This window comes from Tyto alba, unplaced genomic scaffold (assembly GCF_018691265.1).
Source record: "Tyto alba isolate M040663 unplaced genomic scaffold, T.alba_DEE_v4.0 Super-Scaffold_38, whole genome shotgun sequence".
Classification (NCBI taxonomy): domain Eukaryota; kingdom Metazoa; phylum Chordata; class Aves; order Strigiformes; family Tytonidae; genus Tyto; species Tyto alba.
The window spans coordinates 36,361,353-36,385,087 of NW_024881313.1; the positions used below are offsets into that span (position 1 = coordinate 36,361,353).

Sequence of the window (23,735 nt, forward strand, 5' to 3'; positions counted from 1 at the left end):
AAAGGAGTGCTGTTTAATTTTAATCATACTGAACTGTCCCCTTCAAATCCTGGTTTGATCTCGAAGTTCAAGGCCCACAAAACTGGTTGTGAGCAAGTTAGTGGATAGAGCTGTATTCAGAACACAGAAGAAGCAGTCAGCTTTTAAAATAATAAGCAGCTACAGCATATCTTAACTACACATTTTGTTATAAAATTAATTGCTCTCTTAGGGCTTCCAGATGAACACTGACTTCTTGCAGTTCTGTCACCCGTTTTAAATTTGTCACTCAGCTGTGATGCTGGTTCAACTAGGCAGAGGGCAATCCCCCTTCACACCTTGCACCTTCTGAATGTGCCAAAATCAAAACCAAGAAGGAATACAATAAGTGCAGTGATACAAAATGGGGATCAGAGACTTGATTCAAATGACATTCTTAAACTGCTATATTATTCTTAGAATATTGTTTGTTAGTAGGATTTCTGCAGCTTTTACAGGAGCCCAGCATCTCTTCATATCACTTAGGTTTCAGTGTTATTCTGGACATATATAGATGTCATCAATGCAAAGGAAAGGGGATTCAAGCACATATGATGTGCATGCAGAAATATAGCTGAAAGAACCGTTGCCTTCTGAAGCAGGGCTCTGATGAGATCTTGGCTTGTGGGTGTTTGATGCAGGATATCACCGGCTGTGATGGTGACTGCTGTGCTTTCTGATGAAGGCAAGAAATGCAAGGCTGTCTGCCAGTGCCAGACTTGCTCTGAGCACCCATGCAACGTCAAGCCCATCAAGGATTTAGGAATGGTGATGACTTATCTTAGGGTGGCAGAAAGGTCCCACGGTGCTCAGAGCAGCCTAAATGGCCAGTTTCCAGTCTGGCTGACTCATCCACCAGCCTCTTGTACACTCCCTCCAGTACTCCTTCCCATCAGCTGAAAGGGCAACAGGTTTTTGAAGTGTCCTCCAGAAATCCTCCTGCTGTAAGGTCCCGCTGCCTTGAGGCTTTTAAGGCTGTACAAGGAATCTCTTGGGTGCCTCCAGCTGCTTCCCTGCCAGCAGCTGACCTCGCTGCCAAAGTTTGTCCCTGTGTGACTCAATGCCTCCTTGTCTGTGGGTTTCCAAAAGGGACGCTCCTTCCTGGGTCCTTTGGAAAATGTCTAGTGGGAGATGGGCCCCCCTGTCATGCCATGCTGGTGGCCATGAGGTAGAAAAGTGGGATTTTGAGGAGTCATGGAGTGAATCTCTGCTCATTTTTTTTCTCCACTTGTTTGGTTTTGTTAGTTTTGTAGTGGCATGAGGAGTTTTGCTATATTAGGGCAGTTTTCTTTGCGTGGTGGCAGCAGCCTTGTATTTGTGGTCTGTAAAACTGAGAGCAACGTCTGGGCTCTCAAGGGAGCAGCCCAGTTCCTGGCAGGGAGGGACAAACAGTCCTAGTCCCAAAGTATTTTTCAACATGTGTCTCTCATATCTGTCACCATCAGAGAGGGACTTTTCCCTTCTGTCAGTGCAACTACCAGGTTTACAGCTGCTGAGGAGTAAAGGCTTTGAATCTGCCATCAACTCCATTAATTGTTTGCATCAAGATAACCTAAATAACCAGAAATAGAAATAAACAACAGCAAAACAATACCTGAAAACACTCCCTAAACATTCAAGTGGAGGGAAACTATTTTCCCACACTGAATTCCCTTTCTTTCCCTCTTCCTGTTTGCCAGCATCACCTCTCTACTGTTAAAAAACATCTAATTCAAGAGTAGGGGACAGAGTGGAAGAAATCAGTTCTACTCAGTAAAAGCCTCAGGACTGTGCAGTGTTTTCTGCTTTCTGTCTTGCTGTCTCAAGTGAAAAGCTTGTAACTTTTCTTATGCTTTAAGCTCATGCCTCTGCAAGCATTTGTGGTTACAGCTTCTATTTCTACATTGGCAATTTCTGACCTGTTTTGCTTTTTGTTTGGTTTTGGTTGTTTTTTTTTTTGTTTTGTTTTGTTTCGTTTTTCTTCTCCTGCAAAAAGAAATATGCCTCCACCAGTGCCTAAAAGCTCTTTAGACCTAGACTCCCACCGTGGTTATCTGTTCAAGGCCCTTTCCTCGATTTGGGGAACACGAAGGACAGATTTGCAGGACTCGGCGCCTTCTGGAAGCCTTGCCGGAAAGGAGAAGAGTGCGAAAATGTGCCAGCAACAGGAAGAAAAGCATCGTTGTCAGGCTGCAGCGGTAGCAAAATGCAGGAGGCTGGGCCAGCGGTGAAGACGCCAGATTTCAGCGGGGAGGAGCCAGGGCCAGCGCGGCGCTGGGGCTCGGGCGCTTGGCCTCAGTCGGTGCGCTGGGCAGGCGGTGGCCTGCGGATGAGGGAGAGAAATAAATGAGGAGTCAGAGCAAAGACGCATTTCCAGCCAAGGGGAAGGAGCAGGCCTCTCCGAAGGGAGCTGACGTTGGGGATTACTGGAGCAGAGAGCAGGGGGGAGCCTCGCGGGTCTGGCTTCCACCCCGCGCCAGCGCTAACATCTGGGCACAGCTGGTTCCCGGAGCCCTTTCTGCTGCTGCGCATCGGCTTGTTTTGCAGCAATGGAACTGAATGGCACTTTCCTCGCTTGCAACAGTAAGTCTGTAGAAACGTCTTTGCATTTCAGCTCTTTTATCCTGCCCAAGAGCTTTATTTTCCCCCCTCTCTTCTCCTCTCTCCTTTGCCTCCTCATTCTCTCATTTGGAAGTAATGCAGCATTTAATTGGTGTTACAGAGAGAGGTGACAGATTTTTCTCTGTTTATAGGGTTAGCTGTGTTGGTAGGAAGGGTGTCTTGGCTGGATAAGTGTCTGCAAGTCCAGAAAAGTTCATCCAAATCCCCTCCCCTTTATGGTGAAATAGAGAGGGGGATGGATACTCAACTGAGTAAACTCTCTGGGCTCTGGTAAAGACAGCAGAGCCAGAATAAATTGCTTAGGCTCAGGGTCTGTCCCCAAGACCTATAAATGTTAAGTACAAAATAAGTAATGTTTCTAAAAAGGAAGAAATCCTCTCTGCCCTTCCAACAAGTGAGAGTTAAGAAGATTGAATTGGTACCAAGACTGGGAGGCTTGTCTGATAGACAGGGTAACGAAACATCCCTCATTCCCTTGTCTGACTTTAATATACTGCTCTGTTACCTCTTCATTGTATTTTACTTACTCCAATGAGCAGGAACAACTCAGGGCTGTGATAGCTACAGATTGAAGTGGGATATTGTGATCCCACATAAGTGAGAAAGGTCTACAGTGCTTATTTTTATTTCATGAGATAGGTGCTTTCTTACTATAGATGAGCCCTAAAGAATAAATAAACTAATAGACAATAAGTGTTTGACTATAAACATAATCAGTTTAGATTTATCAGGAAAAATGTGAAAAGATTCCCCCAGGCTCAAGAAATCTTCCCTCTGATTTTCCCAGGTGCTAGAAATCTGACAGGAAGGTGAAACAGAGGTTAATGTTATACTTTTTTTGTGGGTATCTCATTCATTATACAACCACAGGGGAAAGAATGCTAAGAAATACATCTGGAACTATTAAAATATTTCCTATTCTGGTCCGTGGGTCATTTTTCAGTGAATAGTATTTAGTATTCTGGGGTTAAGAACCAAGAAGAATTCAGTGGATGTTTGTTAATCTATTTTCTTGTCTCAAGCAGAAAAAATACACAAGTGTTGAATGAGCTGAGCTTTTAAAAGTATTTACTGAAATTCCTTGACACATAACACACACAAGTGCCAAAGTCACTCTGAATGCCAGACTACTTAGACAAAAAAAAGTGGCTCACGTGTTGGTTTGTTAGCAGGATCAGAGTAGTGGTATGTAGTTTGTCAGAAATTTCTCAGATACTATGGTTTATAGATATGTTTTGTCTACGGCTGTACACTGAAACTCAGTTACTTTCTTTCAGTTTCTCTCTTTCCCCCTCCCTTCACACCCGCCCCCCCCCCCTAGATACAACAACAGCTCTATTTACCATATTGGAATTAACCACAGGCACATCGTTCAGTCTCAGCAAAATATCTGGCAGTCAGTAGGAGACACCTGAAATATCTCCTGGTGGCAGAAGTGGGTATTACTGTAGATAAGAGTTTCTGAAAAGTTCGTATAGGTTTGTTTACTCTGCATTTGGATGGAGATCTGAGTGCTGGGAAGAAAACTGAACATGCTCCCTTGTCTGTAGAGCTAGAGCAGCTGCTGTGATTTAGTGGTCTGTGCTTTTTATTTTGAATGTGTTTAATTCAGCTGGATGAGCTTCTCGTTGCTTATTTTATAAAGGATCATCTACATTTAGTACATAATGGATCAGCCAGGCTCTGTGGGCTATTAATAATCTTTCTCTTGTTTCATGAAGTTGGTTTGTTTCTGAACTGGGAGCCCCTGTGCTCACACAGATTATAGAAAAGCTAATTTGTACTATGTTTTATTTTTATACACTGGCTTTTTCATCCAATACACTGTGAGCATTGTGCAGGGAATGCCACAGGCCCGTTATAGGAATGTCCTCTGTCGCAGTCCAGGGTGAGAATCAGCAGGGAAGGGTTAGTAAAATCCTACAAAACAGGCCGTTTCCTTGTTTCTTCTGTCAGCTAGTTCTGATGATTAAATTATAGATTTACATTTCCAAATGAATCATCTCCACCTGCCCTTCTTAACTGGGTGCACTGAGGAGGCTCCTTCTGGGCTTCAACCTCTGTGGGTGGAGATAATGCTACTTGGGATCAGCTGGGATCTGCTCTGAAGTAGCCAGTGACTTTGATCTCTGTTCCGACAAATAAAATGCTCCTAGCACAACCCATTTAGTGGAGGTTGTGCCTGATGTGTTACGTGGGTGGTTTTTGAGCCACATCGTTTCTAGCAGCGCAGGAGAATTTGCAATACTGACACTTCTCAGTACATTAAGCATGCAACTCGTCCCTTTATCAGACAGGACAAGTAAAATTATTTTGGGGTCTTTTCTTTTTTTTTTCATTTTGACACAGAAGCTGCTAGATTTCCAATCTGAGCAATGTCTTTTAGTAAAACTAAAGCTTACAGTTAGTTTTGAGATTGTTGCCAGTGTGCAAAGCCCCAACATCAGGCCCAAAAGCAGATGAGTTAAGGCAAGAAGATGCTTGGGGGAAAACAGTTTTTAATGAGGAAATGAAAGAGGAGGAAGGAGGAAATGAAGTCACTTGGAAAACTGCTGTAGGTAGCAGAGATGAAAGGATACAGCCAACTACAGGGAAAAGCAAGAGAGGTGTGTGGGGAAGGGATGGTTTGTGCTAGATCTGGACACGCAGCTGACTGGATAGGCAGCTCTGGGAGCCAAAGGTGTCAATGATTTGGGATCAAAGATAAGTTTCATTTGCAGGGAAATTGGAATATATAAACAGGTAGTTATGAAGGAAAGCTACAGACAAATACTTGGTGATTTGATCATCCAGGGTGGGATTCATCTGGCTAAACGTAGGTATCTGCAAGAAATTTTAGGCTTATAGGGATCTAGATGGGTGAGTTGTATCCTGTCTTCTCCTGGTCCCTTGTTCTGTGCACTGTAGATATCAAAATAATGCAAGACAAACCTCCAGCCCATGTGTCTCCTAGGTCCTTACCGTGGGTGGAGTGTCTCTGTTCTTACTCAGTCAAGCCCTCCAGAACAGAAGGCTACAGAGTTTGCTTAAACACAGAGGTTTCTCTTTTTCTTTATGCAAGAAGAGAAGAATTTGCCACATTTTCTTCTAAATCAAGATACTTCCACACTTTGAATGAGCCAGTTTAGACAATGTGTGTGGGGAAATTCTCACACCTTGGGCTGCCCCTCACATGGGTACCTTTTAAAGCCCTGTATTGAGATACCGCACAATAAGTCTCATTGGCTGGTTTTGGCTAAAGTTACAGAGTGCTGAAATTTCAGATAAATCACTTAGGGGGAAAAAAAATATTTTTTTCCCTAGTTTTGCATAATTCAATTGTGCAATTTAATTATTGCACAAATTTTGCCCTGCTACAGAATGGTGAGAGTGACCTGCATTTTGTCTGTGGAAGAAATTTCAGCTCCTGACGAAAATGTCAAGAGAATCCTTAAAACAATGGAGTTGGGACCCACATACAATTGACTTTGGTTTTACGAAGAGAACATCTTCATCAGCATGTGCTCAGAAACATGACTTAGTTAGGCAACTAAGCTGCATGAGTGGTCCTGGATGTTGGTCCTGGTCCTATCCATCAAGTTGATATCCTTCTTTTCAATTACTTTCTTCCCTCTCTTTTCACACCAGCTACTGGAAAAGCTATAATTTACTGCAAGCCAGTGTTGCTTTAGTGCCTCTCACTCAGCAGCCAAATCTCTACGTGCACAATGATGGAGGGACCAGTGGAAGGACTGAACTAAACCTTCAGTCTGGTTTTGAGTTCCTGAGTGTGATGAACTTCAGTTAGGTGTTTTACCTAGATTTCATTAAGAGCACAGGGCAGTAGCTTTCAATGGGTCACAGCCAGTGCTGTGCACAGATCCAAGTTCCCTTCGAGTGACCCAGACTGGCAGAAAGATTCATGAAGATTTTCACAAATAAAGGTCACAATTTGAATGGTCTGTGAAATGTCTGAGCAGGCAACTTGGCTTAGGCTGTACAAACCAGGGCCGGGGCTCTGCACCATTTATCTGCCAGCACAGTTTTGATCCATAGCAAGCTAGCACGTAGCATGGGCCTGCAATCCTTCCCGTCAGTCAGTCTGGATACAGCCAGCCTATTTTGGGGAAAGATGGCTGGGCTGCATGGACTGATCAGAACAGAGCTGGAGGAGGGACCAGTTCTCCTCCCAGAGACCTTGCAGACAGGGTGAGACAGCCAAAGGATACAGAGAGAAAGTGGGGCTGAGAAATACTGGACAGGGTGACAGTGCTGATCTCAGTGCACCAGAAACCTGCCCATCGTACGTCTTCATGCCAGCATGCCAGCGGAGGAAGGTTTTAGGCAGTGATTTGAAGGACAGCCACAACATGATACTTGGGGAGAACGCTTCGTATATGAAACTTTAAGGTCACTCTGCACCTCTCAAGCACCCTGGAAGGGAAGTAGAATGGGCAAAGAAAACCAATGAAGGGAAGAGAAGGAGGTTTGCTCATGCTGCCCCGGCCTTTGTGGAGAAGCCCATTCTCAGTGTCACCACAAGGTGGAACTTGGTACATACCACATGCACTCGAGATGCACCCACTCTAAATAAGCACCCAAACCTTTGGCCAGAAATGGACTGATACTTATGGTCTCAGCACCCACACTCTGGTCCCCACTTCCCTGGAGGGAACAAGAAGGGAAGCACTGGTGTAGAGGAGCCATTGGCTTCTTTTTTTTTTTTTTTTTTTTTTTTTTTTTTTTTTTGGTGGTGAGAAGCTAGCTCTTCTCAAGTAAGGCTTGGTCTTCAGAGGATGTGAGGTGTGACCGGGGAGAGTAAAGCTGAAAGCAGCGAGCCGTGTCCTGGAGGTAGCAAGGAAGGAGGAAGAAGTGCGGTTTCTACAGGTAGGACGTGAGAGGGCATGAATGAAGTGAAGAATGGACTCCAGAGGGAAGGGAAGGGCAGGTGGGACTGTGCAGACATGGAAGGAGCTTTACCGTCCTGTCCTTCCAGATGGGTCTCAGCTAGAAGTCTACTTGCCATTGCTGAGACCACATTGATCCCAGGCACAGGGCTGCTAAAGAGCTGATACAGAAGCCAGGCTGGATATAACCATGGGGTGATGGCAGATGACAAAAGAGGCCTCTACAGAGACACTTCACAGGTAACATCAGTGATCTGCAAAAGCACTGGAGAAACCCACTAAATCCTCATCACTTGCCAGGTTTTCTGTTTTTCCAAACAGCAGTTGCTGCACAGTGCTGCTGGTTGTGCTTATTTCCAAGTGGCTGCTGCACTGACAATATTCCTTACACTAGGTGTGCAAAAACAATCCTCAAACTTTATTTACCATCAGGAACTTCAGTTTCTGAGTGCTCCATCACCCTACCAAGTGATGGAAGGTTGTAGTGGTACGACAGATCAGCTGAACTACAGCTGTTCCATACTCACTGATTCTGAGTTTGCCTGGATCCAGTGGTCTCACGCTTGCTGAGGACTAGGAATATGTAGGGGCAGACGTTGCAGTTCATTAATGCACAGCAATACCCTGATTGTGCTATTACTCTTATTAAAATAATTCTATTGAATTTCACTGTGAGGGAGCCTGGGAGGGAAGATGAAATTACATTGTTTCTTCAAAGAATGGCATCATGTAAAATAGACATAATTTTTATTTCTTGGTAAAAACACAAAACAAGGCACAACCTCTGGTCTCTTTAGAGGGAAAATCTCCCCTTAACATGACATTTGTTATTTGTTATGTAACTGCCATAGGCATTGCTAGTCATAATTGAGTAATTTACTTCATATGCATGATGCAATGGGGAAGTGGTGAGGTCATCCCCAGCGCAGGTATTTTCATTCCAGTCCTAAATTATCACAAGTCTGGGCAAATCAGCAGCTGAGTTTTGTCATGTCATTTGTGTAAGTGTGGTGTAAAGAGACTATCATCAGCATTAGGGTTGCACCACTTTTAGTGTTGCCCAAATGCGGTGGTGACAGGAGAAAAGGTCCAGCCCCAAAGAGCTCAAAACTAACCTGCTTCTTCGTCTGAGAAATGATAATAGAGCTTCCTTAGCTCCTTCGTATAAGGATGTGATGGAGATTAATTCATTTTGGAAAATTGTCTGAAGAGCAGCCTGTACCTTAACAGTTTTCTTAGATAGCCCATTTCCTACTAGACTCTACAGCCTTTCTATATCAAGTGCCTGTTTCCTGGATATTAAAGCACTTTGCTAACTTTGGGACCACATTCTGGCATCCTCATTCACATCGATTTCCATTTGCTGTGTGAGTAATCCCGCTGGAATTGATAGGATGATTAGCACAGCCCTGATCCCGGGCACGGGGACATGAATAACTTCACTCATGTGATGAGTGCCATTGATTTCAGTGGGATTGGTCATATGGGTAAAATTGCATGCTTGAGTGTTTGCAGGCTTCAGACCCAGTCAGGTGTTACCTGCAGTGAATAAGGGTTAGAGAATTTGTCCCTAAGCCATTTGCAGGATCACTTCCTCCAGCACCGGAGCGTGACACAGCGTCATGTAACATCACTAAGCAATGCCATGAAACCCCCAGTGTTACACTTATCCATCAGGCTTCATTTGTGAGACGTGACATTGTCTTTAAATGACCTCAAGACCACAAGACATCCGGATCCGTTGTTTCCCAAAGCAGGGCATTCCTGGACCAATGTTCTCATCTTCATTTTAAAAACAAACTGATTTTTACTGCCTAACATCTCTGAAGCCCTCACAACAGCAAAACTCACACATTGCTGTTCTGGGGAAGTATCTAAACTCGGTGAACGCCAATCCAGTGCTTTGCATATGTGCAAACTTCAGAGTTAAGTACAGTAAAATGTTCTCTGAGGGCCTAGAAAGCTCTGAGCAGTGCTGTCACTGGCACTGTTTATTAGGAATTAATGAAAAAATAAAGTAGAGGGGCTCTGTGTGCTCCCAAATTGATCCCTATGGGACTCTGGCTGCTGCTGGACAGGAGAGCTGGTGCACAGAAGCAAGCTGTTTTTCTAAGGCAAATACAGGAGACGACTCTCTTCCCCACTCCTTTAATGATATCAATCATCTCCAGTACAGTGTGAAATATGGGAAGTCCTCAGAGACTGCTAGCTAATAAATATCATCCAGCCATTACATGATGGTGCCCATCTCCTAGCTAGGGCAAAAACAAAGATCCCAGCTCCCAGGGGAGTGCTACAGCCCCTGTATGTGCAGGGGGCTCAGAAAAGGCTGGAGGTCTTTCCTTAAACACCTACTGACATGTTCAGCAATGTCCCATCCAGAAAATACGTTTATTCTCCTCTGCTGCCTGTGGTTTGCAGTTGCTATGTGTTCATAAGGTGTTATCGGTTGTACTGCTGTTCAAGGCTGTGCAATGGCTCTGCCTTGTCCCTGTGGAGTTTCTTACATGTGGCGTATGGCAGCGATTAATGACTCTGATCCTGTCCTTGTGCTGGTCAAATAACCCAGTCTTCTGTGCTTATCTGTGAGTGTTGGTAGTGTTTCCGTCAAAATGTGGAGACAGGAGGGGAAGACGGCTGGATTGCCAGATACCAGAACTAGAGAATGTTTCTAAAACCTGTGCTGAATATGAGGAGGGGGCTGGTGATGGAGAGCCTTCGACAAAGTCTCCAGCAGAAACGGTGACACGTGGCTCGCTGTCAGGTTTCTCGGGCGTACGCTGGTTCTGCAGTAAGGGACATTCACCCCAGCTTGACTCCCTCTCCCTGCAGTATCTTCACCCTCGGCTTGCCTGGCAGGGCAGCAGCTAGCAAAGGCAATGACAAAAGAACCTAGTTGGTAACAAGGTCTGTAAATTCACCTAGGATGGAACAGGTTAATAAATATAGCTGCTGTATTTCACCAGAGAAGGGGTCATGGCTAGGGAAGAGATGGATTGTAGTCCCAGCCATTGCCAGGACAGTGGGCAGTGGTCATGCATTTCAGCAAAGAAAATTTATACTGGTCATAAGGAACAAATTCTTCACTAAGAACATCCGAGCTCTTGAACAGGAATCTGGATTGGCTGTGGAATCTCCATCCTTAGAGATATCCAAAACCCACCTGGGCAGGGCTGTGAGCAGCCTGATCTATCTTTGAAGGAGACCCCATCAGTGACTTAGTGGGTGGCTGAACTAGAGGGCTCCAGAGGTCCATTTCAACCTGAATTATTCCCTGATTCTGGGCAATCAGTGACTTGTTAAGCCACTGGTGGGGGTTAATCCCTGCACCAGACTGCAGGATGAATTTGAATTACAAGAATAGACCCCGAGCTATGTAGAAATGCAGGGTGACTCACCCAAGTCGTACAGGAAATCGGTGGCAGAGAAGACACTCTCCAGAGTGGTAGGAAAATGCTCTTCTCAAGGTGGAAAACGAAGAGCATTAAACCACAGTTTCCGACCTGCTTTGGGGCTACGTCTGCCCTGGCTAAAAGGTGTTTTTCGCTTCCTCTTCCCTGCCCGCCAGTGGGAACAGCACGGAGCAGCGCTGCACAGAAGAGAAAGGGTGGAGCCGAGCCCTCTCTGATCCCGGCGGTTGTGGGCAGGCTGAGCTCACAAACCCAGGGCACAGATTTAGGAGCCACGGACGCTATCTGGGAGTCCTCCAGCCCCTGGAAACGATCCGTAAAAACCCACTGGCGTATGACTGTAGGAAAACTTGTTCCTTCTACCTGGGCAGCTGCCGGCAGGATCCTCGGTGTAATTTTGCATCCAGCGTTGTGCTGGTGAGCAAAGCAGGAGGAGAGCCTTCCTCCAGTCCCACCCCCAGCTAGGCTCTGCCCTTCCCTGCCTGGGCTCCCTCCGTGGAGCCCCGGGGTTTCGGGGCAGGCCGGCGGCTCCTGGATGCGGAGGGATCCCCGCAGGGCTGGCGTGGGCTCCCCCCCGGCCTTCCCGACGCCTCTCCCCGAAGCCCCACGCAGGATCATGCAGTGCTTCCGAAGGCAGCCCAAGCGCAGCGTGTCCCAGGAAAACGTCCTGCGGGAGCAGAGCCGTAGAGTGGCCGCGTTGAACGGCATCAGACTGGGTAAGGGACAAGCCGGCCAGACCCCCGGCGCTTCCACACGCTGGCAGCCGCCTCATTCCTGCCTCTTTTCCCTGTGCAGAGGCAGTGCCCCACCCTAAAGGCAACTCCAAAGTTATTTTTAAACTCCTAAGGTTTCTTTTCCTTTCCTTCGCCTGTAACCACCCGCCAGATGTGTAAACCGCTTCGTTTGAGGCATCAAAGAAAATGGGACCTCTTTGGCAAAGGGTCGGTTTCCACATCTCTTGATGGGCTTTCTGATCTGTCGCTGGTTGAGGGTGTTTGGGGAAGGCAGTGCCCTTTTCCTGCCTGATTTTACAACTTCTCCGTGGTGTATTGCCAGTTGCTGTAAGAGCCTGAGGAACCGCTCAGAGGTCTGCATTCATCAGTTGAAAAGAAAGAGGAAACCCAGGGAGTTTCATAATTTCTGTGCCTGGCTATGAACTCATTGCTGGTTCCTTCTCTCTGGAGAGAAGCCCAAGTGGATGCGGGTCCCTTGATTTCCGTGGCTGCAGAGGGCAGGTGGAAATGGAAAATCGCCATTTACCCACACGAGTTCTTTGGATTTTATCAGAAAGGCTTTCTGCCCTTTTAAACTGGCAAATCTGAGTTATGTCTGCTCTTAAACCAGGTGGGAGAGGGAGAGAAGGCAGGAGGAGGCTTGTTTTATAGCATTTGTAATTACCGTGTTTGTATCAGATCAACAGATTTGCAAGTGCGTGATGCAGAAATATGGATTATTACTGTCTTCTATAGACATCTTTCTATCTCCTTAGTGAACTCCAAGCCTGACTTCTACCGTGACAGCTATTGTTTTATTGTGTTTCCTGCTTGCTGTAAACCTGAGATGGATAATACAAAGGTTAACATATTTGATATCTTAATGTCTAAAGCTTCATAGTGCAGTATATTAACTTCATTGTTATTGCAGTGCTGAGCGTGCTTGAGGCACTCCTACCTTTGCCAAACATGATTTTCACTCTAAACATGACTGCACACTAAATATATTCTGTTTAGAAAGTGTGTGATTGATATTTTGCGAGGAGAGGGGCTGACCCTTGAAACCCTCTGCAATTTCGCATGCCAAGTATGTATTTGGTATTTCACAGAGGATGCTAAGCAAGACACAATCCTGCCACATATGTCAGGCAGGATTTGGACATCTATTTCAGTGTGATGATTGTGCCTCTCATGCCTAGTGTTATTATATAGTTGGAAACCAATATCCTTGTCCTGCTGCACAGTGTTTTTCAATTTTTAAATGATGTATGTGTATGATGCCTCTAGTTTCTTTCACAGAAGTTTCCATTGCTGTGAGATGGAGCTTTGGACCGCAAGCCTCCTCAGCTCCACGGGGTTGTTAGGCTGAAATCCTCAGGAGCTGGTTCAGGCATAAAACTTGAAATGAGATTTCAGCTGGGAAAAGGTGTCTTTTTTTTTTCTGGAAAGCATTTCAAATGACCAACTGAGAGTAATGTCCCACTGGCAGATCAGAGGTGTGTTTGTAGCTCCTGTATCAGCAGATCAGAGCGTCTTCCCCTCCATCTCTGGCCTAACAAAATGCTGGTGCTTTGTAGATAGAAATAGAGAGGCTAAGTGACTCACCCAAGGTCATCTAAAGAGTCTGTGGCAGTGCTTGGACTGAGCATAGGAGACAGGGCCCAAATCACTGGCCCTCTTTCCCAGGCAGTTTAGCTGTGTGAGCTTGAACTGCTGCCAGACAGACACAGAGCAAGCCTGAAACAGGCTGTGCCCACCCGGTTAAGGGGACGCCCTTCTTTCTTCCGGGCCCACCATTGGGTGCATCAGTCAGTATTTGGGGTCACCACCGGCGGAGGTCAGCTCTGGGTGGCTGCTGTCTATCTGAAAGGCCTCCCACATCAAAGGAATGACGGAGGTGTTAGACACCCATGATTAGCCCTCTCGCCCTTTGCTGGCCAAGCCCACCATCTCCTAGAGGCAAGCTTCTCTCCATCCCCTCCCTGGCTTCTCTCACTGCCCTCTGACTCTCTCTGCCACCTTTGATCTTTGCCTTGCTTTCACCATGCACCATCCCACCTCATCTTTCCCTCCTGCTCTTGCAAAGCGCAGTGGCCTCCTTTGCTGAGTCATTTAACCTGGCCTGGTCCTCTGGCACAGTGGGATGCCCACAAAAGGATGAGTGGGAGGGTGGCTCCCATCCTATAGTTAGATCCTCTAAAGAGGAAAGGGAGTTTTGACCAACACTAATGCATTGACTGGGCTGTGCCAGCGAGCAGGGTGAAAGGCTCTGAGCTCCAGCTTGTGTCCCACCTGTGTCGATCAAGCCTGGAAGAGGAGAATCTGCCCTTGACCACTGCCTCTGCCCATCCAGATTTGCCTCGATTACATTTGGGATGTCCAGGTAGCATGACACGTTACACACGCTGCATGCAGTGTTTGTGTAACGAAACATGCCCCAGTTAAACAGGGATTTCTCATTACACACTTATGCACATAGGCACCCAAAGGAATTGATGGTTTTCCTGCTTTCCTCCTCAAGTCACCCTAGGATGGCATGTCCTCCTCCAAGTCCCATAATGATGCCTTGCATGGTTGGGATGTGAGGAAAGAGAAGGAATGAGCCTGGGAGCCAGAACAGAAAGGTTGTGGGTGAATAGAGAGAAGGAAGAAGTTTTGTTTCCTCTCCAGGAACCTTGAGGGGTACCACAGATGTGTTAGTGAGCCCTAAGTCTGTGCTACCTTCTCTGCACTTGGAAGACATTTGCCTCAAAGGGGAAGACTTAACACCACAACTCAGGAGGCCGAGGACCTGTGAAGCTGTTGTGGTGTCTGTCTTTCCTCTGGGTGGTCTGGCCTCTTGTCATCCCTGGATATGCTTGAACCTCAGCAAACCCAGGAGGGTGTCCCAGATCCCCTAGCTGTTGTCAGTCTTTCATCCTCCTGTGCTTTGCAGGAGATTTTTTTTTTTCACTTCTGTCCATGAGTTTCTTTCTGAGGTTTCCAGAGTAAGCATTCAAATTCTCTTCTTCGGAACCTCCAGACCAGACAGGAGCTGAGAGGTCCAGGGGATGTTGTAGCATAGGAAGGCACTTAATTAATGAGATAGTTAATTGAATGTAGAGGAAAAAGACAGCCACCTTTTCATGATCTCCAGTTCCCACTGTGGTGCTTTCAATTCTGGATGACTCAGCCAGGCTCAGCTCTGGCCATGCTGTTCCTTGGCATGTGTAAAACCAGTAAAATGGTATGAGTGGCTCACTGAGAGGACACTGAACACCCCTAACATTTATCTCTGATGGAGATCTCAGGCTTTCTTTGCAGCCTAAAATGCTCTCTTTAGGCCAGTGTATCCCAGTTACCAACTCATGGTGCTGCTTTTTGCTGCTGCCATCATGACCCACCTTGGTGTGCTGCAACACCTGGCACTTCAGTTTCCTGCATGGTTTCTCAGGAATCTGGGGATTTGGACACTTAGATCTCATGCTGGGTTTTGTTTTTCGAGCAGGCCTGAAGTGATGCTTGGTAATTTATTGCCTTGCCCTGTTTAAAAAAAAAAACAAGTCAAGGCAGCTGTGTCTTCCAGAGAGGAACAAGCCCAATGTCAGAGGGGAATGCCACACTGCAATATAAACGTTATTGCGTAAAGCAGTTAACCTGGATTTCTGCTTTGTGAAACCCCACATTATGTTTAGGTAGCATTGGGAATTTTCTCATTATGTGAGTGTCAGGTGTCTGCAAGTAGTCAAATGGTTATCTACATTGTCAAGATAAATTTAGCAAAAACTCCCATTGAGTCAGGATGTGCTTGGTCAGTACTACAGAGTTAAATGCTGTTTCACCAGCTTTGAACCAGCCTTTCATGCAATGTCAGAGAGATGCAAGGTGCCTATTACAGAAAGCCCAAGATGTGTTTCTCATGTTTCATGCTCTCACCCTCCCCAGCCCACACGCTCCAGATCTGTAATTAATGGTTGGTTTGAGGGACAGATTCTCCAAGGTATTTGAGTATGTGGAAGTCATATACTGCTGAGGCATTCAAAACCATGTAGAATGCCAAATCTGTGTTTTCAAAGTCTCCGTAGATGCCTGTTCCCTCTCTAGATGTCAAAGTGCATTCCTGAATCTAGGCTAAGAAGTGAAATCTGAAGTTCCTGGAACCAGAAGGTCAGGTTATTATTACTTGGCATTGTGATGGCCTAGCAGGGTAAGAAAGATAAAGGTCCTCTCCTATACTAGCTGAGCAATGAGGAGAGCATGGTTGCTACCTTACTGAAGTGATGCTGCCTGTCACCAATCTTATCTGTGTATGTCCTAAGCTTCATGACACTGATCTTCAAAATTCCTGTGTGGATAGGAGGGGAATGCTTACCAGAGGAGGAACAGAGATATCTTTGTGTATTCCTGTTTCCACAAAGGAATAGATTTGATATTACTTCAAAGTTCCTGACAGTACTCCAGTTAAAAGTTATACAAGTTTATTTTCTCTGCTTTTACTGTTATGTTGTTGGTTTTGTTGTAGTGTTTGCATCCTAACATTAGACTATATTAGAAGATATTTTATATTTATAATTTATAAACTGCCTGAGAATTATAGTACACAAGTCTTTGGGCTCAATCTAACAAATGTACAAGTCTTCAGACTCTTTAGTGAGCCTAAAGTGTGGCAGGGCAGATTTCTGGGTGTCTCTGCTCTGCTGTTCCTCTCCAGACCTGGCTGCACTGCAGTCGTCTGTCTATGTCTGTGATTAGTGTCCTGTGGAAGGGAAGACCCTATAAGCATCATTTCTTGAGTTGACTCTTATAACATTACCAGTACTGTTTCTCCACAGGCCTGAAAGATGACAAGGATCTGAAGTTCCTCCTGAAAGGCAGCCAGCTGCTAAAAGTGAAGTCAGGCTCTTGGAGAAAGGAGCGGTTTTATAAGCTCCAGGAGGACTGCAAAACCATATGGCAGGAATCGAAGAAGATGCTGAGGTCTCCGGAGTCACAGATCTGTAAGTAAAGTTTGCTTCATCATGGGGGACAGAGGTGCTTGGGGCAAACCAGGACCATTCTGCTTGCGGTGTGGAGGTAGGGCTTGGAGCAATGAGACCAGATCCTTCATACCTCCTGTAACACACAAACTGATGCCGTCAGCTCCGGAGACAGCTGGGAGGAATCTGCCGTGTCAGGAATGGCCACATTTCCCAAGCTCATGAGCTACTGCTTAAAATCGTTGTGGGGTAGGCCGTGCTGGTCTCAGCAACCCTGCCTAGCTCGTTTTCTCCCCAGACCAAGAGTTCAGGTTACTCTGGTGCCCAAGCCCTAATGCTCAGTGTGAGACATGGCTTGAGCATCTATGGTGTGGTATGGTGCGCTTTGGCTGTTGGTGTGGATACTTCTTCGCCTGCAGCCCCTGGGAAAGCTGACATTTAAGCCTCGCAAGGGAACTACAGAGATGTGGAGATCCGTGGGCTGGCAGGAGATATCTCTGGGAAGGACAGCCTGTTCTTAGCCTTATCTTGGAAACTCAGAATCTACCCCGTTGTAAAAAGTCCAGATAGGACAGTCACCATTATATGGACACAGGGAAAACTGTTCTGTGCCAGCATCGCCCAACCTGGGGTCATAATTGGGACCAGGAGCCCAACGGTGCAGTCAAATGGGATTGGGCAGGGTGTCTATCTGTTTATCTCTGTTTATATCTGTTTTTTCTTGTCACTTGATATTTTTCTGAACATATTTCCCTGTCACTAATCATCACAGTCTTGTAAAGCCAGGAGGTAAATGAATAATGTGGAATATATTTTATGGCATGTTGAAATGTAGAACACGCTGTCCATGTTATTGACACAAGTTTTTTGGTAACAATCACAATTAACTAAATGAAGGGTGGGTCTTCCAAATTACCTCCCTCCCACAAGCAGTGATAAGATTTACAGTAGGAGTAAGGTAGCAGGGCAAAATACATTTCATTTATAATCTTGATGGCCGCACTCCTCTCACATGACCTTGGGCATCTCATTTAATCTCTTTGTGCATCTTTCCCCACACATTTCCTTTCTACTCCTCCATCTAGCTATAAAAGGCTTTGGACTGGAGGCTGTCCCTTAGTGCATGCCCAGCATGGCAGGGTCCTGAGCTCAGACTGGCTATTTAGGTACCAATGCAGTAATGCATGATAACAACAACAAACGCAGAAGCCCTAGTGAATGTTTTCTCCCTAGGAATGCCTGCTCTGTTGAGCTCTGCCCCATATAAAAGCAAAGTCCTTTCCTAGATAATGTCTTGCTGTAAAACAAATAAAGATGTGAGTTGAGAAGAACGACTTTCAGAACTTTCTTTCCTGTACTCTGAGCCAGCAGTTTCCAAATTATGGGGACTGAGGACACCTCCAACAACAGTCCTGACCCCAGCTGGTCCTCTGAAATAAATGGGAGGCAGTCCTTGTGCTGTGGCTTCAGGGACCTTGACGTCTACTTGGAGAAGTACTGGTCGAACCGAACCCACTGCCTGCATCGCAGGGGCAGTGACATGGAGAGCTGGCACGACTGTAACTTTTTTATATACTGAGCTGCAATAAAAGCCCGGCAGTGAGATCACATCCTTTGAGCTGGGTGTTGGGCACAGGCCGGGAGTGTGTGTCTGTGTGGGTGTGGATTTACAACACTCAAGATACACTTTGCTAACTGGGCACAACCAGTGTTGCCACACTGCTGAGATAGAGGCAGTGCCACTGCAGGAAGAACTTGCTGAGCCCTGGGACTGTCCTCAGTGCAAAGTGAAGATGGAGTAATGTCACCTACTGACTCACAGCCACATGTATGCTCCATAATGCCTCCATGCTTGCACACCTTTCCCCGGAGAAAGATTCCCTTTTTTGTCACCAAGACAGCAGGAAGGGAGACAAGGCAGTCGAGGCAGAGCTTGTCCTCGCTGCTCTGAAAAAGCAAGCTGGAAAAAAGTCCAGGCTGGCTTTGCACCCATACACCTGGCTGGCTGCGGGAGCATTCCTGGTAGCCACGTTGACCTACCAAGCATGCCAGGGCAGTCTGTGACCCACACGCTCCTGGGAGGATGTGAAGTTGTGCTGGCAGTTGTGGCACAAGCTTTCGGGAGGGTTGGAGGGCCACCTTGGGGCTGCTTTCAACAGCTGCTGTGGAGGCACCTGAACCTGGAAGTCAGCAAGAGAAATGAGTACTGGACTGATGCCTGCCCAGTCCCTCACCATAACCCCAAGACATCTGTTCTCCTAAGTCTTTCTCCTCTGTTGGTCCTCTGAGACCATCCATTCCCAAGTTTTCAGAGTGGTCACCGGGTTTGAGTTTCTTTCTTGAGCTTTTAACTTCAACAGGCTGCTTTGGGCTTGGGTATATAGAGGTTAACCCTGGTTAGTGTTGTGTCCTCTGGCAGGCTCTATCACTGTGTCCACCTTATCCTTTGGTCCAGTGTGTGAAGGTGGTCAAATCAGAGGAAGAGTGCAGGGTCATGATTTGATACTCAGAATCAGGGACTTCAAGGCGAGTCTCTCCAGAGGGTCGCCCTCGCCCTTCCTTGTAACAGACAGTGACTTTGCCCTCCAGTACAAAGCCTTTCTAAAACTGCAGATAAGCTGCCTTTTTTTAGGAAGGAAAAGCAATGAGCAGAATGGAAACTGGGAGGTTTTAGCAACAGGTCTAATCTTATCTGCAGCACTGCTGACAGCAAGCAGATGGAGGCACCTCAGAGGAGTGAAGTCTGGGTAGGGTAAGGGTTGTGTTTCTGTTTGGACAGTTTCCTGTTATTCCTGTTACTGTTCTTATAATCATGCAGAAAAGCTATTTGTAAACCATTGTGTGCTGGTGTCTAGTAGATAAAACTGGGGGCTGCCAAAGTTAGACAGAAGAATCTCAGATGCTTGAAGTTAAAAAACCCAACATATCAGGGTTGTCACAGGCACAGATGTTGCCTGGATCAGATACATGGGGTACAACCAGTACTGTCCTCTGTTGTCTTTATTTTAAACAATTGGAAATTTAGATTGGATGCTGTCTTCATAGCTGTATCACCCACAGGGCTTTTGGGGAGATAGGCTGCCATTTCAATATGGTTTCTATGCAGGTAGAGCATCATTCATGTTTTCCTTATTAGCTATGATCCAATATCTTTCAGTACGTTCCATTTAGGCCCAAGCATCTTAAATGGTCAGTTTACCAGCAAACATGTTATGCCCTGTGTGTAATTCCTGATGGGCTCCAGCAGAAACACAAGGGTGCTGGGCATGAAGGGCTGCACAAAAGCACCTTTAAAAATCCATTTTTCACCATAACCTGCTACATCCTGTGTCTGAACTGTGTACTGGGCCCATAAACACACTGCTGCTCTCTGTTATCTTAAATTATCTTTCTATGATGGGGTTACAGTGTTAGTGGATGAGGGAAGAGCAATTGATGTCATCTACCTGGGTTTGTGCAAAGCTCTTGATGCTGTCCCTCACGACATCCTTGTCTCTTAACTGGAGAGACATGGATTTGACAGATGGACCACTCGGTAGATAAGGAATTGGCTGGATGGTTGCACTCAGAGAGTTGTGGTCAATAGCTTGGTGTCCAAGTGGAGAGCAGTGACGAGTGGCGTTCCTCAGGGGTTGGTGTTGGGACCGACGCTGTTTAACATCTTTGTTGGTGACATGGCTAGTGGGATCAAGTGCACCCTCAGCAAGTTTGCCAAAGACACCAAGCTGTGTGGTGTGGTGACACACTGGAGGGCAGGGATGCCATCCAGAGGGACCTGGACAGGCTGGAGAGGTGGGCCCGTGCAAAGTTCATGAAGTTCAACAAGGACAAGTGCAAGGTCCTGCACGGGGATCGGGGCAATCCCCAACACTGATACAGGCTGGGTGACAAGTGGGTTGAGAGCAGCCCTGCGGAGAAGGCCTTGGGGGTGTTGGTGGATGGAAAACTAACTGTGAGCCAGCAATGTGTGCCCACAGCCCAGAAACCCAACCGTGTCCTGGGTTGCATCAAGAGAAGTGTGGCCAGTAGGTCGAGGGAGGGGATTCTCCCCCTCTGCTCCGCTTTGGGGAGACCCCCCTGCAGTGCTGGGGCCAGTTCTGGGGCCCCCAACAGCAGAAGGACACGGAGCTGCTCGAGCGGGGCCAGAGGAGGCCACAAAGATGCTCGGGGGGCTGGAGCAGCTCCCCTGGGAGGCTGGGCTGAGAGAGTTGGGGGGGTTCAGCCTGGAGAAGAGAAGGCTCCGGGGAGACCTTAGAGTGGCTTCCAGTGCTTAAAGGGGAGACAGGAAAGGTGGGGAGGGACTCTATCAGGGAGGGTGGGAATAGGGTGAGGGGTGATGGTTTTAAACTGAAAGAGGGCAGATTTAGATTAGATCCAAGGAAGAAATTCTTCACTCTGAGGGTGGTGAGGCACTGGCACAGGGTGCCCAGAGAAGCTGTGGCTGCCCCCTCCCTGGAAGGGTTCAAGGCCAGGTTGGACGGGGCTGGGAGCCCCCTGGGCTGGGGGAAGGGGGCCCTGCCCGGGGCAGGGGGGTTGGAACTGGGTGATCTTGAAGGTCCCTTCCAACCCAAACCATTCTGTGATTCTATGAAATGTTTTGTAGAGCTACTGTCAGGGCGGATGCTTCTTTGGCCCAGGAGGCTTTTACATATGGGACAGCTTTATCCCTAGGCTGAGAAAACAGGGTGTGAGTGGCAGGATTAACAGTTTTGAGGGAAAGAAAAGGTTTGTGCAAGGGAGCTGGTCAACAGCTCAATCAGAGTCAGTTCATGCCTGAGCATTACTATGGTGGGAGGCAGGAGAGCCAAAGGAGGCAGAGGGACTTGTGTTGAAAGATCAGCAGCCTGTCAGTGGCACTTTCTTCTTTAGCTGTGGTCAAATATCAGGTCTCATCTATGTGAAAAAAAGAGCAAAAAGGCATGTGCTGCTTTCAGTGAAATCAATTTTTGAAAGCCTTTTCTTAAACCAGCTGAAATCCCTAGCATGAGTTCACTTAAGCCAGTCTCAATCCCTTTAAAAACTCTCTGAACTTGGGGATTTGTGGGGATGGTTGAAAACTTTCCAGTGAAACATCCTGATTGTTTGGTGGAGAAAGGGAATATTCAAAGCCAGAAGGAAAAGACTGAGTGAGTTATTCACATTTAGGGCTTCTACGGTGAAGCCCCAGAGAAGCTGGTGCTTTGCTACCTCCTGAACCCTTTCTCTGCTGGAGGCTCAGGGAGATCACGTTTCCCATGACAGCCGTCAGTGAGCTTCACACACTGCACCAAGGCTGACTCACCGGGGGTGTGTCCTTGAGTCATGAACTGTGTAGTCAAGAAAGAAGTTTAGGAGTTCTAGCTGAAATATTTAAATTTCTGGCCAAAAACTTTACTTAAAAACAACTATTGTTGGGGTTTTTTTCTGTATTTTGGTTAAAAGAACTGGTTTTTGGAGCACTTTACAGACGTGAGATAAATTCAGTTGCACAACTGAATTTTGCAAGTGATGATTGTATTGTTATTTAAAGTAATGAAATTGATATTTTGATCTAATGATTAATTATCCTATTAAAAATTCACAGATTTTTTTTCCAGTTCCTCTGACTTATAAGCCAATTATAGTGTATATATATATATGGCTAAACATAGTACAAAAGCTTTATGTTTATAGCCTACTACCAATGTTCAGCAGGAAGAATTTTCCTTTCATTTTTGAGTTCCTGTGAAATTTAGGAATGCCCTTAACATGACATGCGATGAACATATCATACCATTTTTGTGGAAGAGTGAACAATTTTCTCCATTGAATCAATACCCTGAACTTGCTTTTGGAAGAACAGAAAGGACGTGATATTGCTCTGTGCTTGCTGAAGTCAAGAAGTGAAAACTTTAAATTGTTCCTGATAAGTGCCTAAAGTCAACAGAAACTCTCAGCAGCCTATATACACACAGAAGGCAGCTGACTGCACCAACACCTTCCTTCTGGAGCTGGTTAGGCAGTTTCTTTAGGAATCACTGGTTCACAGTCAGACATGTATTTGTCCCAGGAAAAATATTTGCTGATGTGAATGTGTTATGCAAGACAGCCGTCAGCTGTGAAAACAAAACCGTCTGTCTGTGGGTCTCATTAGTTTTTATCAAAATCACTCAACCCATAAAACAAGTCATTTCAAATGCAGAGCTGCCTGGTTTTTTAATTTAATTTTGAATCAGGCCACCACATGCACTGCTGGGACAGTTTTCATCACAGGCAGTGTGCTGGCAAATATTGACCTTATTCTCCATAGCATATGTTAAATGCAAAGACAGAAGTGTTGAGAGCCTTAGATCCAAATTTAGCAGCACTGTAATGGCAGGAGAAGTAGGAACTAGTTGCAGAAATATTTTACAGGGCCCTGGCTGTGATGTGTGGAAGGAATGTAGAGATCACTCTATTTACATCAACGCCCCAAGCTGTGATGGGTAGGCAGAAAGATTGGATGAAGACCTTATATTAAAAGGCATTTTCAAACAACCTGTACAATTGCATGTGTATTATATCACTGGTTGTCAGCTGGTGACACACACTAGCAATGAGGGCAGACTGCTGTGCAGCAGATCTCAAGTTAAAACGACACGCTGAGCAACTCGGTGGAGAGGGAGAGGGGAAGAGAACGGATGAGGAATCAGCAGCTGGGACCTGCAGTAATTCACACACAGGGAGATGAGAGCACAATGTGGTCAGGGCTAAGAAGGCACAGCACAGTGGGGCTCATGCTAATTCCACCCTTGAATCATTACGTTAAAGCATCCCTTAGCGATGCGGGTGATGGATAGCCTTTGGTGTTCCTGGTCCAGGGAGCTGACAGTGCTCCAGCTCCCGCTGATTATGAAGGTCCTGATCCCCAACTGTGTTTGGCCTTTAGCATCGGCCACCTATAGTGAAACTGAAATCATCTAAACTGCTTTTTCTGGGGTGAAACCAAGTGCCAGTTTGCCCAATGTGCTCAGTGTGTTGTGAAATCCATGTAGTCTCGCCGCAGCCATCCTGGCTGTCAGAGCAGTCCTGGGGTCAGGTAGCAGCTTTTATCTGTTCTTGACAAGATGCTAAGCCAGCCTGGCTGAGCTGCAGCTGGTGAAAGTCTGATCTCTCTGCAGACAGGCAGTATTGTGTGCAAATACAGCGCAAGCT

At 46.4% G+C, this 23,735-nt stretch overlaps 1 protein-coding gene across 3 annotated transcripts in view; it reads left to right on the forward strand.

Annotated features, from left to right (window-relative positions):
- The first annotated feature begins 2,251 nt into the window (after nucleotides 1-2,251).
- The window catches only part of PLCD1 (phospholipase C delta 1), a 56,258-nt gene continuing 34,774 nt past the window's right edge, over nucleotides 2,252-23,735 (forward strand). For 2 of the 3 annotated variants that reach the window (XM_033002850.2, XM_033002851.2), the window contains exons 1-2: nucleotides 11,364-11,631; nucleotides 16,440-16,604. In XM_033002850.2, coding sequence (XP_032858741.2) covers nucleotides 11,451-11,631; nucleotides 16,440-16,604 — 346 coding nt within the window. In that variant the 5' untranslated portion in view covers nucleotides 11,364-11,450. Of the gene's footprint in view, nucleotides 2,581-11,363; nucleotides 11,632-16,439; nucleotides 16,605-23,735 lie in introns of those variants that run through there. The other variant, XM_033002852.2, reaches the window with a different exon arrangement.